The sequence below is a fragment of the Doryrhamphus excisus genome, chromosome 2, assembly GCF_030265055.1.
Source record: "Doryrhamphus excisus isolate RoL2022-K1 chromosome 2, RoL_Dexc_1.0, whole genome shotgun sequence".
NCBI lineage: Eukaryota > Metazoa > Chordata > Actinopteri > Syngnathiformes > Syngnathidae > Doryrhamphus > Doryrhamphus excisus.
The window spans coordinates 10898699-10914434 of record NC_080467.1 but is presented as its reverse complement, the minus strand read 5'-3'; the positions used below and the strand labels follow the sequence as shown (position 1 = coordinate 10914434).

The following is a 15736-nucleotide window of genomic DNA, read 5'->3' as shown; positions in this document are numbered from 1 at the left end:
AACCAGAACGCGTAATTATGGCATGGCATAATCCTGGGGGTGGGGGGTCTCAATCAAAGCCAATCACGCCCTCGCTAACGAGACGCCGGCACCAGCTGGAGGTATAAAAACCTCCCACGGTATTTTCTGACGGCACGTCACAGCTGAAAATGTCTTTTTCCATCGTGCAGGAAAAACCTCCTGTTTCAGAGTTATGACTTGAGGCGGGGAAACATGGCCGACGCTGCTGGACCCAGGTGGTCTGTGCGTCAGACACACATGGCGTTGTTTTCCCGAAAAGCACAGCCGTGTTCTCGCCCCCCGTCGAAATGTCACTCGACATGGAGGTGAGGTTCACACACGCTCGCTTCAGGAAAACAACGCATTGTTGTGCTTTTGGAACGGTTCCTGTCTTCTTCCACTTGTACGACATGTTCGATTCCGGTGTAAAAAAAGGGTTGGCATGCTAACCAGTACATCCCAAGCAACACAGCCTGGCATCAATAAGAAAAAAACGTCAAAATGAAGAACACAAGACCTTTTTTCCATGATTCCACGTTTGGAACATCACAAGGAACGATGCTTCCTGATGATCAGTTTTTTCCTAAAATGGAAGAAAAGTCAGACCTGGGATTGCTTGGACAAGAAAACCGCCAAAAAGACGAAATGACAGGAAATGACATCATATTTATTGACAAGAATGCTGAATGGACCGTGCTGCACAATCCAATACAAGAACATGAGATTTACACGCCACAGTCTACTTGCTCTTCTTCTTCTGCTCCTGGAAGAAGTCGTTGCAGGCGACGGTGAGCGCCGCCACCAGCACCACAAACTCGTTGAAGTCCACCTCGTTGTCTTTGTTGGAGTCCAGATCGTTCATGATCTTCTCCACCAGCAGCGGGTCCTTCTGGGACTGAAAGACAACACGCGTTAAAGCACCGCCAGCTCACCTTCCCCATTTATATACAGTATATACAGCATATACTGTATATACTGTATATACAGTATGTAAATGCAATTCAAAGTGATGTCCTGAATAAAGACGTCCATTAATGACAGACTGTCTTGCGAAGGTCTGCTCCGCTATCAGACATCAGCTTTCAGCCTGAAGGGCTGTGATGACATCACAGCGTCTATATTTGGAGGCAATATGTCTCCCTGATGACAATGATGCGCCAACACCTGGGGCTTCCAGATTCCTACGCCACAGAATCGAAATAATACAAATATAAAAAAACCATATCTGAGGCCATCAGAGCTTTGAGTGTTAAACTCATCAATCTCCATGCCAGGAAGTGGCGTAGTATCTTGGGGGGCTTATCTGCAATGATTTCATGTCCTTGTGTGTCCACTACATCCCATGACAGCATCAGTGACAAACACAAGGTCAAAAGGCGGCTTTCTTGGAGAAGGTGTTTGTCATTCAAGATGGCGGCCTTGACTTAACGTGACAGCCATCAGTCTTAGGGCTGATGATTACGGCGCACACATTCAGTCATAAGTTGAGAAGACATTCAAAAGAGCTGCACATTCTCCTGATCTTCATTTCCCCTTTCCTTTTCTTTGGCGTGCTTTGGTCGGCCGCTTGGGAGACACGATGAAGCGAACTAAGAAGCGAGGTTATTCTTCGTTAAGTCGTTCTCCAGCCACACTCATCTTTACAGACCAAAATCAGGTTTTTAATTCATTTTGTGGGCAAATCAAGCGCACCTTTTCCCTCCTGTCTGTTACGTTAAAAGCCTATCGAGCTCAAATGTTCACTTTCTGGAGACATGTACCAAATGCTGTGCAGCATTTGAAAAGTGCAAACGTTGTTCCAGAGACCTCTGTAGCGTCACAGCGGCTGCTCAGAGCGTGTACCCGAATACAGTGCACCTTGCTGGGCCACAGCAGGTGGCTCTTCCCCCCCTCTATACTCCTGGTAGTAGTCACGTCATGATATTCCCTTCCTTCTTACTTTTAAGTGTGCACAAACTATGCAGTATTATTATTATTGTTTTAAAAATATATACATTCTGCATGTCTAATTTTTAACACAATACTAGTCCTGAAAATGCTAAGTACTTAAGCTTCATAGGAAAAGATGAGCCTGATCCACAGAGGAAAGCAGGCAGGCATAGACAGCTAGCAAACAATAAGTTAAATAATAAGGTAAATAGCAAGCAAATAATAAGGTAAAACAAGGTAAATAAATAAAGTGACAGTAGAGAAGATAGCATGAAGTGAAAGTTGGACTTTACCGTGAGGAAGTCGGTGAGCTCGCTGTGCAGCAGCTGCTTGAGCTCGCCCTTGTTCAGCTTGTACTTGTCCCCATCGTGGCCCGAGTAGTTGTAGAAGACGGCTATGAGCGCGTCCATGGCGCCCTCCAACTGGCTCGGCATCCTGCCGGGCCCACCAGATCACGACGGCGAAGACGAAGAATAGCAAAGCAAAGTCGAAAGAACACCAGGGCGAGGAGGACTGGTCCTACCTTTGAGGAGAGGTGGTCAGGTGTGATGGCGTAAGGCGGCTTGTTTGTCAGGAAGCGAACACCGGGGCGGCCCGTCTGACCCGGCGTCTAATTAATCCCTGGGGCGAGGTGCCAGTGGAAACCGCCTTCCTTTTCCAGGCTCATTGAAAAACAAAACATGTGCTGGTGTGACCCTGCCGCCCCTGGGGTGGGGGGGGGGCTCATCAAGGCCTCCAGCCCGCGATACAATTTGCCGCCCGTGTGAGTCTACTTTTAATCCTTGCAGTGTTTCCACGCGTCCCCGCGAGACGGCACATCGGTGTCTCCGAGTGCGGCCCGGTCTGCTCTCCAGCATTCACATCATCAATGTCACTTCCTTCCTTGGGGTTGTGTGAATGCAGAAAAATAAGCCCCAAAAATATGACTTGTTGTGGTGATGCTGGTGTGAATGCTTGTCTCTCGGCATTCGATCTCACTTTGTGTCCAAAACATGTTTGGTTCCTCAGGTTGTGTGAATGCAAAGAATCACGCCAAAACAAACATGACTTAGTGTGGTGATGCTGAGACAAGCATCAATGTTGCTTTTTTTTTTTTTCCATCCCACCAAGACTTGCAGCGACTTGTTTCTTTTCGCCTGTGTGGCAATCCCGCCATGTTTCTTTGTCCGCTTTATTTTTAGCAAAGGCCCGCTTTTGTCCTTTCATCATTTTCAGTCCATCCTCCAAGGAAACCAACCCCCGGAGGTGCAACAAGTTTCCATTTATTACGAAAGCCTGGGTGGGGTGGGGCAGCACCAAGTATCATTTCATGTTTTTTTGGGGGGGGGGATTGAAACACTTCTGAGATGAGATCATTTCCAATGTGGACGCGTTTCAATACATCCCAGTGTCTGACAGATTAAAGGTCACCGAGGGCCAGACAAGAGGTCTCACTCTCCGTAGAAAACTTTTCATTTCCTCTCTGTAGCGTCATTGGCGAAACACTGATCTCGGATCTTCGGATAGATAGATGTGTATCAGTTCAATCACATCCACGGGCTGCGGAGGACCCCTCATACATCCTCCAGATGGCTGGGAAGGGGGGGTGGGATGGAGTGTTCATCAGCTGCACTTGTTGATTGCAGGACTTCTCGCTCCCCTGCTTATCACATCCTAAGGCTTCTTCTTCTCGTTTCAACGCCAAATCCCGAAAAAAAAAGACCTCAGCAAATGAAGCGCTTGCAGGTACAGTGTGCAGTGTACAGAGTGTACAGATCCGTTGCCCTCTAGTGGCCCTGTCAAGGTAGTACAGGATTGTGGCTGGGTTGTTTTTCTTCCCATAGAAAGCAGAAATAGTCCGTTCTAGGGGCAAGCTGCGCCTGTACAGGCAATGAAAAAAACAAAGATGGATCGATACGATAATGAAATAAATGTCAACGGTGAATGAACCTTTTGGGGTTTGCGTTCATGTGTTTTTCCCGTGGAATATTGTTGACATGCGCCTGCTGCGACGACGGCTGCGGCTCGGCTTCCGTTTTTCCAGCCAGGACAAAATGTTTGAAAGAAAAGTCAAACTGAGAGGAAGTGCTATTGAAGTTTGACAGCGTCAGTGTGATTAATTAGCTTCCACGCCGCGCGCAACACGAACCCACTTGCTGCCCCCAAATGCCGATTATTATTTTTGAGAAATATTTTGGAAAGCCTTAAAATGAGATGAAATATCCAAATTAACACTTGTATGACTTAGGAATGAAGGGACGAGGAAGCGTTGGAAGTGCTGGAAGCGCTCCCTGGCTGCTGAGAGCATCAGTGGGCCCATGTCCTGGGTGCTGGCTGCCATCCTTGTGTCCATGAAAAGGGGGTCTTTAGAGAGCACCCTCTTTTTTTGAAAACATGGAGGGTGGGTGGTGTGAGGGGGCTAGATTGGAGGTGGGGCTTGACCGTACATAAAAGCTTAAGACGGTCCGGCTGTCCAATTTGGCACAACATACGCACACACTGATTGGAGCTTTCCTTTTTTTTTTTAAACCATTCAAAGAATTCTCCTTTTTTTCCTGGAATGAACGCGACAGAGGGCCCCTCTCGGAGCTTGGTCCTGCAGCCGGCCTGGGACTACCTCCGCCAGAACCACCACGACCTTCTGAGGAGCCCACTGTTCCCCGTGGTGCTCTCTGTCTCCACTTATTTCTTCCTGGTGGGCGTCTACACCGCCCTGGACCTGCTGGCGCCCACTTGGCCTAGCATCAACCGCTACAGGTTGCACCCGGACAGACCCGTCACCCGGCCCAACATCTGGACCACCCTGGTGGTCACCGTCTACAATCACCTGCTCTACATCTTCCCCGCCGCTGTGGGACAGTGGCTGTGGAGGCCGCCCACGCCGCTTCCCCGCCTGGCCCCCACCCTCTTCTTCCGAGTTCTTCCTCGGTATCCTCGGCTGCATGGTGGTGTTCGACTTCCAGTATTACCTCTGGCACCTACTGCACCACCGCGTTCCTTGGCTGTACCGCACCTTCCACGCCGTGCACCACCAGTACCACCAGCCCTTCAGCCTGGTCACCCAGTACTTGTCCGGATGGGAGCTCTTTAGCGTGGGCTTGTGGGCCACGGTGGACCCGCTGCTGCTGCGGTGCCACTGCCTCACCACGTGGGGCTTCATGGTCTTCAACGTCTACGTGTCCACCGAGGACCACTGCGGCTACGACTTCCCCTGGTCCATGCACAATCTGGTGCCCTTTGGCCTTTGGGGGGGCGCCCCTATGCACGACGCACACCACCAGCGCCCCACCACCAACTTTGCCCCCTTCTTCTCCCACTGGGACCGGCTGGGGGGCACCCATGTTGTGCTGTCTCCACCAGGACTCAACGATCAGGATCAGGAGAAAGCCAGCAAGAAAACTTGAGGAACTTTGCCCTCTTTTTCTTTTATTTTGAAATCTCTAACAATGAGGAAGTAACGGTTTAAGGACTATGTAGGAGTGTTTACTTTGTTTACGTAGTATTTACTGTGGCTCATTGCAAAATGTTATTTACAATAACAGTTCTCAGGTCTTCATTCCCATCAAGGGAGATAAATAAATGCACTTACTTGCCGGCTGTGTTGCTTCACTGAATGACTCTCAGCGGGCTGCCGGGTTCTGTGTGATCTCGGCCATGCTCGCTCGCACGTTCTCCTCCCTCGCCGCCTCTCTCCATGCCCATGAATGGCCGCCTTTTAGCAGCACCACGGCTGCGACACGTTGCCTGCAATACTAATCTGTCGGCGGATAAACAGACTCTCGTTACAAACCCCCCAATAAACATATCAATTAGTTAGTAACTACTCTAAATGTACATATCTTCATCCGTTTCTCAGTAACTACTCTAAATGTATGTTCAGCAGTTCCTCAGTAACTACTCTAAATGTATGCCCTTAGTCTTTCAGTAACTACTCTAAATATATGTTCTTAGTTCCTCAGTACCAACTCTAAATGTACATTCCTTAGTTCCTCAATCACGATTCTACATGTAAGTTTCTTAGTTCATCAGTAAGTACTCTAACTGTATGTTCTTAGTTCCTCAGTAACTACTCTAAATGTATGGCCCTTAGTCTTTCAGTAACTACTCTAAATATATGTTCTCAGTTCCTCGGTAACTACTCTAAATGTACGTTCCTTAGTTCCCCAATCACAATTCTAAATGTACGTTTCCTAGTTCATCAGTAAGTACTCTAACTGTATTTTCTTAGTTCCTCAGTAACTACTCTAAATGAAGGTTCTTGGTTCCTCAGTAACTACTCTAAATGAATGTTCTTAGTTCCTCAGTAACCACTCTAAATGAAGGTTCTTAGTTCCTCAGTAACCACTCTAAATGAAGGTTCTTAGGTCCTCGGTAACTACTCTAAATGAATGTTCCTTAGTTCCTCAGTCACCACTCAATGTACGTTCCTTATTTCCTCTGTAATTACTCTAAATGCATGTGCCTTAGTTCCTCAGTAAATACTCTAATCATTAGTTCTTCATCAGCGCCTCAATAACTACTGTATTTTTGTATACCTTATAGTCAAGTGAAATCCACTGCAACTCTGCACGCGTTAATTTGATATAAATACCGGGCCAGCATTGTTGATACCGACGCTTCTTATTTGAACATTTTCAAGCTCACTGAATGATTTAGCCTTTAATCTGTTCTAGAAGTGCACAATAATCATAGGACCCATATAGCCCACAACATTAAAATACTGAAGCTCAGATAACTGATCGTTTAAAAGAAACGCTCCAATTAAGTGAGATAACCTATACTTTGGGACCAACAAATCAGCTAACAGCATTTGAAAACTGGAAAAGGTCTGCTGGAGACCTCTGTGGCGTCACAGGGGGCTGCTTGGAGCATGTGCCCGAATACAGTGCACCTTGTTGGGCCATAGCATATATCTATACTCTGCTTCTCCTGGTAGTGTCATGATATTTCATTAGAACTAATCAACAAATCCTCGTTTTTTTCAGTCCTTCTTACCTCCAGGTGTGCACTAACTATACTTACATTCAAATTCGACCGTGTCTGACCGGACATTCTGACCTCAGGTCAGCCAAGGTTGCTTGATGATTGGCCCAAATGCCTGTGACAGTTGGTGATTGTTTTTATTTTTAACCCCACTGATGTAGCAATTAAAACCAGACTATTAGCTCTTGTATTTGAATGAATTCAGTGACTCAAAGCCAAGCTGCCAAGAGTCCTAACCTAGCCCCACCCTCTCGCTCTCTCCTGTGGACCAAAGGGCCAAAACTGGTTTGTCGTGTTTTGTGGTTTACGAGCAACTTTGCTGTTGCAATGGGGTCATGTTTATTTCAGCGCCGTTGCATTTGTGCGCCTCGGGTGGGTTACGTCTGTGTCGTCACCGTAATGTACACGTCACAGCCAGTCAACATTCTTTGATAAGAAACTTCTGGAGCAAAACTAAGAAGCAGGAGAGCGACGTGTGAGGAACTACTTCACATGTCAAACATGTAAAAGTGAACCCTGCGGTTGAACGACTTTGGGCATTTACCAGAAGCTGAGTGCCTATAGCGCTCACATTGCAACACACAAATACGCAACAACACACACAAAGTAACACCAAGGTACACATGCAACCTTTACAAATGCATGCAGAAGTAACCATACATCCCTTTTTCTTTAAAAACACATACATTTCCAAACTTTGTTTTCAAGGTCAATACACCGCAGAGACAAAATAAGGGATGGGTTGGGGGGGTGCAGCTTTTATGCAGGTAACAACAAAACCAGCTGCTGTAAAACACACACACACACACGCACACAAAGCTGCATGTTTTGCATTTCTCCAAATCCAATTTTCATTCATTTTACCAAGCAGTTGCTCACATGAATAGCATGCATTTGAATGCATCATTGCAGCAAACTAGCATGCTAATGTCAGGGGTTTACTTCTTTTATACCACGGGTGTCCAAAGTGCGGCCACGCGGTTAGTGCGTAGGCCACACAGCTAGAAGACCCAAGTTCGATTCCACCCATGGCCATCTCTGTGTGGAGTTTGCATGGTCCCCCTTGTGCATGCGTGGGTTTTCTCCGGGTACTCCTATTTCCTCCCACATTCCAAAAACATGCTAGGTTAATTGGCCACTCCAAATTGTCCATAGGTATGAATGTGAGTGTGAATGGTTGTTTGTCTATATGTGCCCTGATTGGCTGGCCACCAGTCCAGGTTGGACCCTGCCTCTTGCCCCAAGATAGCTGGGATAGCCTCCAGCACCCCCGTGACCCTCGTGAGGACAATCGGTAGAAAATGAATGAATGTCCAAAGTGCCACCCAGGGGCTGAGAAAAAAATCACATTTCCAGCAGTTCTGCAAAAGTGTCACAATAAACAACAAATCTAACAAAGCAAATCCTGTTTACATGCTAGCTATCTTCCTAGAGCGCGTTAGCTTCTGGTTTTCGGACTCCAAATGTGACTTTGTTTTGTTTTTCAAACAAACAAGCCATGCAATTAGTTGGGAGCTCCTTTTTGTCCCCCGGGGACAAATGGTGTACGTAGTGGGGGAGTCTGCGTCAAGCTGTCCAGCAATACGGGACCACACGGGTGTTGACAACGCGGCACAAGTATGAAAAAGTATGATTCAATAGCTAATCTACATTTACATGCAATATTTGCAGTGGTGTTTTTCTTTTAAACACCAGCACTCTTACGCCAATTTAAGGTTCGTCAGGTTCTTCCATGGATTTCATGTGAGCTGCAGTTTTCTTTGGTTTGTGTGGCTAAAGTTTGACAAACGAGCAAAAAAAAAAACAAAAAAACTGAGCAATCTGTGACAAAAGGTAACATGACACTCAGCGGCAATCATTTACCTCCTCAACGCAGCCCGGGGGCATCGCCTGACCCCGACGGCCTTTCATTACAGACCCAGGGGGATGCGGGGGATGGTCCTGTGGACGGGGTCTTCTCTGTGTCTTATCTCAAAGTGGTCGAGGGGTGTCCGAACCTTTTCCAGCCGGGGGCCTGTATACAGAAAAATGGAAGAATGTAAATAAACACATGACTAAGGGACCGTCTGTGAATGACTCTGTACAGTAGATGCCGCTTCTTAATAGGATACACGTATTCAAACTAAATCTAGTGACTTCTCTGCTCTTACCAGATACTCAACAGAGGAAAAATCTAAAGATTAAGGTGCCACGTTTGATAAAACTATTTACTTTTTAGTTTATTGAAGAAAAAAAATAGCCTTCATCTCAGCTGTTATTGGTGACAATGCGACATTCTCTTTACTTTACACTTTTTGCTGCTTTTTTAAAAACAAATACTTAAACTTTCTCCTTTATTCTCATATTTTATTTTATTTGTGTAATAATAGAACTTTCCCCCCAACCCAATTTCCCCAAAATTGCAACTAAACCTTTAAGCTATTTCTTCAATATGTGCTTTTCATTTTTAAACCTTTACTCTAAAGTATTTGTAAAACATAACAACTCATAAATTAATAAAAAACCTGGAATACAACTTCTTCATCTGTGACTTTGAGAAGCCCCAGATGACACTGGGAAGCAGCATTCCGTGAATTCTTGTCATTTCCATGCAGGCCAGCCAGGAGCTCCGTGACTCAAACCCAGTGAGTCACTACAGGGAAGATGAAAAGGAGTATCACAGAAACCTACATGTTTTATATTTAGCATTTATTTACCAAAACAATACACTGTAACGCTAAAATAAATCTGCACATGAAGCAAACACTAAAGTGGATAATGAGGTTAAACGTGTCGAGTCTCCACTCGCTGCTCCTCCATATTCACAAGGCTAAAGTCAATCCCAGCATTGACGGATGTTTCAACATCTTCCTGATGTCCACACACAACAGAGTGAATAAAAAAAACTATGTTCTGTTGTGGAAAAATACTTTTAAATTAAGCAAACAACACAAGCAAAAAGCACCGTTTTCCACGTGTCCACACGAAAACTTCCACAAGTGTTTTCCAAAATATCCGTTGTGAAGTCAAATCTGATTTTTTCTAAACATCCGTGTCCATTTGGCCTAAAATCTTTGGTTCCCGGTCATAACCAGACCGACCGGCGTGATCCTTGCACGAGCGGCATTGGCTAGCAAGAGCTGCTCTGTGTGTTCCCCGAATCAGACACATAGGACTTGCTCTTCCGGGAGTACTTCATGGAGCTGAAGGAGACCCTCATGCGCTCCACAGTCCGGCTGCTCCTGCACAGTAGCGTGTTCTTCACGTGGTTGCGGAAGTCCTCAGACACAAAGTAGTAGATGAACGGGTCCAGCACGCTGTTGAGGCTGGCGAGGCACAGCGTGGTCACGTAGAAGCCGTAGCCGTTGTTCTCCACGCCGTCCTTCAGCAGCGAGTAATGCACCACCAGCATGATATTGCTCGGGACGAAGCACAGCAGGAAGGTGAGCAGCACGATGACGATCAGAACCACCGCCCGTCTGCGGTTCTTAGCCGCTGTGCTGTCGTCCATGTTCCGGCCCAGGGCTCTCAGGAGCAGGACGTAGGCCACCACAATGACCACGCACGGCACCAGGAACACCACCAGGCCCATGCAGATGAAGTAGAAGAAAGGCAGCTGCACGGATGGGAAGGGGTCCAGCGGGTCCTCGATGATGTTGACGTCGTGGCAGGTGGTGATGGCGGGCTCTCGTAGTTGGGCCGTGTGCTGGTAGAGGTAGAGCGGCGTGGTGCTGAGCCAGATGAAGACCCAGACGCCCACACAGACGCCAATGGCCACCTTGTTGTTCTTCCTCTGCTGGGACAGCGGGTGGGCCACCACCCAGTAGCGCTGCACGCTGAGGCAGGCGATGAAGATGATGGAGCAGTACATGTTTCCGTAGAAGAAGCCCACCAGAACCTTGCACAGCGGCTCACCGTAGATCCAATTGTTACCGCTGAAGTGGTAGGCGATCTTCAGCGGCGTCCAGATGACGAAGAGCAGGTCGGCCAGCGCCAAGTTGGCCATGTAGATGGACGACGGGTGCTTCTTCTTGGTGCGGAACAGAAACACCCAGATGGCCATGGCATTGGTGGGCAGGCCCACCACGAACACCACGATGTAGACCACCGGCAGGAAGACGGTCGTCAGCTGGCTTTGCAGTGTCTCCGCCGTGGATCGGTCCACGACCACCAGGTCTGGGTTTTGGGAATCTATGACCCCGACGAAACCACGTCCTTTTCCTGGGCAGCAACAAAAAGCAAAGTGGGGAAGCATCAATAAAATTCTTCACTCATGTTCACGCTGAACCTGTAACGGAAAATGAACCATACGTTCAAAACTGATCCTACTTGTCGCTTGGATCAGTTCTACTCCACTTTGTTTACAAGTCAAAACGGCGCCGCAGGGAAACTACCAAAACCAGGCCGCAACAATGGAGGACAAAGCTTCTCTCTTGCATTTCCTTCATCAATGACAACTTTATGCCAAGGAAACCGAGTGCACCGGGAAAATGAAGCACGGCAGCGAAATGGAGACGATGGAGCACTTAGCACTCAGGCCAAGCTAAAATTAGCATGTGTGTTAGCATGTTTTTTTCTCTAGTTGTACAGCCTCAGAAGTACCAATTGTGCCAAGTAGTACCTTATAGTACCTGGTTGTAGGTAGTGTAGTATCGAGAGCTAAGGCACAGCAACAAGCCAAAATAACTTTATCTTATATATATTTTTTGTCATTTCTAGCTGTCAGTCTTAAAATACCCACTTTTGGCACAAAATAGTACCTTGCAGTACCTGCTTTTGCCAATGGAAAAGCATAATAGGTGAGTGGATCTGAGCTAGTACTGAATAGTGTCTAGACTCTCTGCAAAGCTAACATGTACGTGGCTTGTTTTGATTATTTTTTTTTTTAGCTGAATGGTGTCAAAAGGCAATCATTAGTAGCACACCTAGAAATGAGAGAGAAACTGCTTTAACAGAGAAACAACATCTTTTATAAAACAGTTTAAAAAAACACATTAGAAGTCTTTAAGTGGTTAAAACTTGATTTTTAAATAGCTCGTCTGCTCGCTTATGCAGAAACTGTCAACAGCGTGGTTGGCGGTTAGTACTTTATTATTCCATTTCATTTCATTTGAATGTTGGTTCAGACTAGTCTCCTACCACATTTGCCAACAGGCCGGACTGACGGACAGGGAAGCCGAGATTTGAGCACCAAATTCGGTCAACAACAACGATGACAACACAGTTATGTATCTTCCTCGAGAACAGACAAAACCTGAGCTTACCTGCACCATCCGCGACCCAAATGTGACACAAAACGATCAAAAGTGTCCAAAAGTGAGCAGAGTCCATTTTTAGTTAGTTCCGTCCAAGTGTTTCCTTGGCTAGTTAGCGCCTGTCTGTCTCTGTCCGCGCCCTGAAACAACTGAAACACATCCGCCAATGCGTCCTACTCCTCCTGTACCGGAAAAAAAGGCCACGCCCCGAGACTACCTACCTACCTGGGCGTGGTGACGTCATCAGCTAGCAGGCGAGCCGGTCTTCGATTTGATGACGTCAGCAGCGAGAATCACGAATTGGTTCAATTATTAAAACAATTAAATAAATCATCAAAATGTTCACTCAATGTCACAATATGACATATACACAAAATCGTTCACAATTCATTCACAATTAAAATGTTTACTAATAAATGTGAACCTTTTACCACCTACTTGTTAGCTTGTATAATTAAGTGCTTGTGCTAATATGGTGGTGAGCATATTTAGCTACACGCTAAGTGTACAAATCAGTACCCCACTACAAACTACAAAGGGATTTATTTATTAAAAAAAAAAAAAATTCCCTTAAGGCCAGAATATGACAAACACATAGTCACACACCATTCCTACACAATTTTAGCCGTTTGATGAGTTTCCGTCCACTTTTTACGAGCTACTTGCTAATATTTTTTGTTAGCTTATTCAGCTAGATGCTAAACACAAGCATTAGAAACAGTACACCACTGCAACCTACAACCACAACCACATACTGTTAAATTAATACCTGCGCTGAGTAATAATAGTGACTATTACTATATTTGTCTAGTCAAAACTCTTTTGAATCACATTAGCTTGTGGAGGTGTACCTAATCTTGTCACCTTTTAGTAAAAAGATCAAATGGCTGAAATATGTGGCAATTGAACATGTGACAATTGTATGACCACTTAGCCTAACACACACAAAAAGTACTTAAGAACTTTTAAAAATATGGCTTCATATACGTACCTAAATGAAAAACACAGTGGTCTTAAAGGCTCAGTAGTGGATGAGTGGAAGAGATCCAGTGAATGCTCCAGGTTCGTTAGTTAAGGAGTGCAAATACCCAACTCATCTCACGCCACTGGACACTTGAAACCAAAAAGAATATGCAAAACGTTCACTGACAAAAGTTATGCTACTGTTCCGTAAACGTTGTTATTCACACATCAAAAGCAGTAACTGCAGGGAGTGACAGTACATTTTAAGGGCAACACTGTGAATGCTAACACGGCTAATGCTAACACTCTGTGCTCCCCGTGTTGGCCCCAGAATCGGACGTGTAGGTGTTGCTCTTCTTGGAGAACTTGAGGGCGCTGAAGGACACCCTCATGCGCTCCACGGTGCGCTCGCTGCGACACAGGAAGGTGTTCTTGACGTGCTGTCGGAAGTCGTCAGAGATGTAGTAGTAAACGAAAGGGTCAATGCAGCTGTTGAGGCTGGCCAGGCACAGTGTAGTGATGTAGAAGCCGTACATGTTGTTCTTGGCCTCATTCAGCAGCAGCACGTAGTGCACCAGCAGCATGACGTTGCTGGGTGCAAAGCACACCAGGAACATCAGCAGAACGGTGACAATCAGCACCACCGCCTTGCGACGCTGCTTGCCGACGGTCGGGTCTGTCATGCTGCTGCAGAGGGTCCGCAGCATGAGCACGTAGGAGACCACGCACACCACAGCCGGTACCATAAAGCCCACGGTGCCCATGGTCAGGAAGTAGCCTGCCGCTATCTTCCTCTGGCCCGGGCGGGTGACGTCGTGGCAGGTGAGGATGTTGGGGTTGGCGATTTGGACCTGCTGGTCGTACAGGTAAAGCGGGATAGTGAGTAGCCACACAACCGCCCAGATGCTCCCACAAACGATGTAGGCCACGCAGTTCTCCCGCCTCTGCTGGACCAGTGGGTGGACCACCGCCCAGTAGCGCTGCACGCTGATGCAGGCGATGAAGCCCATGGAGCAGTACATGTTCCCATAGAAGAAGGCCACCAGAACCTTGCACAGGCCCTCGCCATAGATCCAGTTGTTGCCATTGAAGTGGTATGCTATCTTCAGTGGGACCCAGATAATGAAGAACAGGTCAGCCAGCGCCAGGTTGGCCATGTAGATGGACGACGGGTGCTTCTTCTTGGTGCGGAAAAGGAACACCCAGATGGCCATGGCGTTGGTGGGAAGGCCCACCACGAACACCACGATGTAGACCACCGGCAGGAAGACGGTGGTCAGCCTGCTGCTCAGAGCAGACACAACCTGGTGGTCCACCAAAAGACCCCTGTTGGTCTCAGTGCCTGTCCAGCCTCGCAGAGGATCTGAGGAAGGTCATTGGAAGGTTGTCACACAGCAATAAAAAAAAGCTATGATCCGAAATATGTGATAATATAATTTATTTATCCTGATTGCATTTGCACCCACACTTGTTGCTAGGCAGAGTTCACGATGCTCACACTGAACTGCCTCGTGCACTCATGAAAACATGAGCATCCATCAACCTGTGTTCCCTAAAACTGGCATTTCTGATTTCTTGACCAGGAAAAGTCAATGTTGCAGAACTCGGGGAGAATCAATATCATATCCCAACTTTGTAGCAATGCGATCAGCTCGCAAAGACGCATTGAAAGACTTTATCAATCGCTTCTCCTAGAGGCTAGCTTCACATTCACAATTTAACATAAGTCAGTTAAAAACATTATTCATTAACGACACTTGAATTTGGCAATTGAAAGAGCATACAACGTGTAAGACAAGAGCACCTGCCCCTCTAAGGCAGATGGACAACAATACGAAACAGCAGGATACTATTTCCGGTCATGTGACAGCACTTTTACGACCACTGTACTGATTCACGCACCCGTAATAAAATTATTCATAGTTTAAAAATGAAATACTGTAATCAAATACGCTACGCTAACATAATTTAAGACACGACGTTTGTTTTCATAAGAACAACAAACGTTGTTCCGTCCAAGAAGGTAAATAAAAGGAACTCACCTGTGTCGTCGCACAAGCATGTGTGTAGACAACAAAGAAGAACGAGAAGCAGACAACAACTCCAAACAGTCATGGCTGAGTGTAAAAGTAGAATAAACAGCAGCGACTACGACGACGACGTATAGTCCGCGGGAGTGGCGCCTTGTGGCGGCTTCACCTCCACAGGTAGTCAGACAGCAGCTGGAGAGGGTGGGCGGATCGAGCCAAATAGCGACATTGTCGATACCGAGGCCAGTGGCCGTATCGGATTGATCCCAGCGTGATAAGACCGGTATTTTGCTGTTTTTTCTTTTCTATGTTTATTTCCACACACATAAGTGTAGTGCTGTTTTGAATAGAGCTACCAATCGCTAACCTCCGGCCCAATATGACAGCGCTAACCATGTTGATAGCTAGTGTGCTAAAGTAGCTAAAGAAGCACGAGGAAGTATAAGTGGAGGTCCATAATGAAGGTTGCGTTACTATGACAACACTAATAAATATAAATCACTGCAACTATGACATAAAAATTAAAGTATTCAAGAAGTACAACTACTATACAATACATCTATACTGAGGTTCATATATCGACACTCACGAGTATCGGTTCAGTATCCATTCAAAACT

At 46.4% G+C, this 15736-nt stretch overlaps 3 protein-coding genes across 3 annotated transcripts; 1 reads left to right on the top strand and 2 right to left on the bottom strand.

The window, feature by feature from the left end:
• Positions 1 to 367: 367 nt before the first annotated feature.
• s100z (S100 calcium binding protein Z) lies at positions 368 to 3170 on the bottom strand. The gene is made up of 3 exons (XM_058056144.1): positions 2223 to 3170; positions 737 to 895; positions 368 to 583 (listed from the first exon to the last, which is right to left on the bottom strand). Exons 1-2 carry the CDS (start codon positions 2361 to 2363, stop codon positions 740 to 742), a joined length of 297 nt encoding a protein of 98 aa, XP_057912127.1. The 5' UTR covers positions 2364 to 3170; the 3' UTR covers positions 368 to 583; positions 737 to 739.
• Positions 3171 to 4468: 1298 nt separating this feature from the next.
• ch25hl2 (cholesterol 25-hydroxylase like 2) lies at positions 4469 to 5312 on the top strand. The gene is given in 2 exon segments (XM_058051663.1): positions 4469 to 4822; positions 4824 to 5312. Coding segments are annotated over 2 exon segments (843 nt in total).
• A 4256-nt stretch (positions 5313 to 9568) lies between these two features.
• Positions 9569 to 15341, bottom strand: LOC131104453 (uncharacterized). Its single transcript, XM_058051650.1, has 4 exons — positions 15131 to 15341; positions 13393 to 14451; positions 12135 to 12206; positions 9569 to 11091 (listed from the first exon to the last, which is right to left on the bottom strand). Exons 1-4 carry the CDS (start codon positions 15201 to 15203, stop codon positions 10001 to 10003), a joined length of 2295 nt encoding a protein of 764 aa, XP_057907633.1. The 5' UTR covers positions 15204 to 15341; the 3' UTR covers positions 9569 to 10000.
• Between the last annotated feature and the right edge of the window lie 395 nt (positions 15342 to 15736).

What these genes read in the sequence shown, in the direction of transcription:
- s100z (XM_058056144.1), bottom strand. Translation starts at nt 2,363, where the DNA reads ATGCCGAGCCAGTTGGAGGGCGCCATGGACGCGCTCATAGCCGTCTTC. An exon ending in AGCTCACCGACTTCCTCACG is followed by an intron (nt 896 to 2,222) that starts GTAAAGTCCAAC and finishes GTTGTCTTTCAG; the next exon opens with TCCCAGAAGGACCCGCTGCT.
- LOC131104453 (XM_058051650.1), bottom strand. Translation starts at nt 15,203, where the DNA reads ATGACTGTTTGGAGTTGTTGTCTGCTTCTCGTTCTTCTTTGTTGTCTA. An exon ending in CAACACGGGGAGCACAGAGT is followed by an intron (nt 12,207 to 13,392) that starts GTTAGCATTAGC and finishes GACGGAACTAAC; the next exon opens with TAAAAATGGACTCTGCTCAC. An exon ending in TTGGGTCGCGGATGGTGCAG is followed by an intron (nt 11,092 to 12,134) that starts GTAAGCTCAGGT and finishes GTTGCTGCCCAG; the next exon opens with GAAAAGGACGTGGTTTCGTC.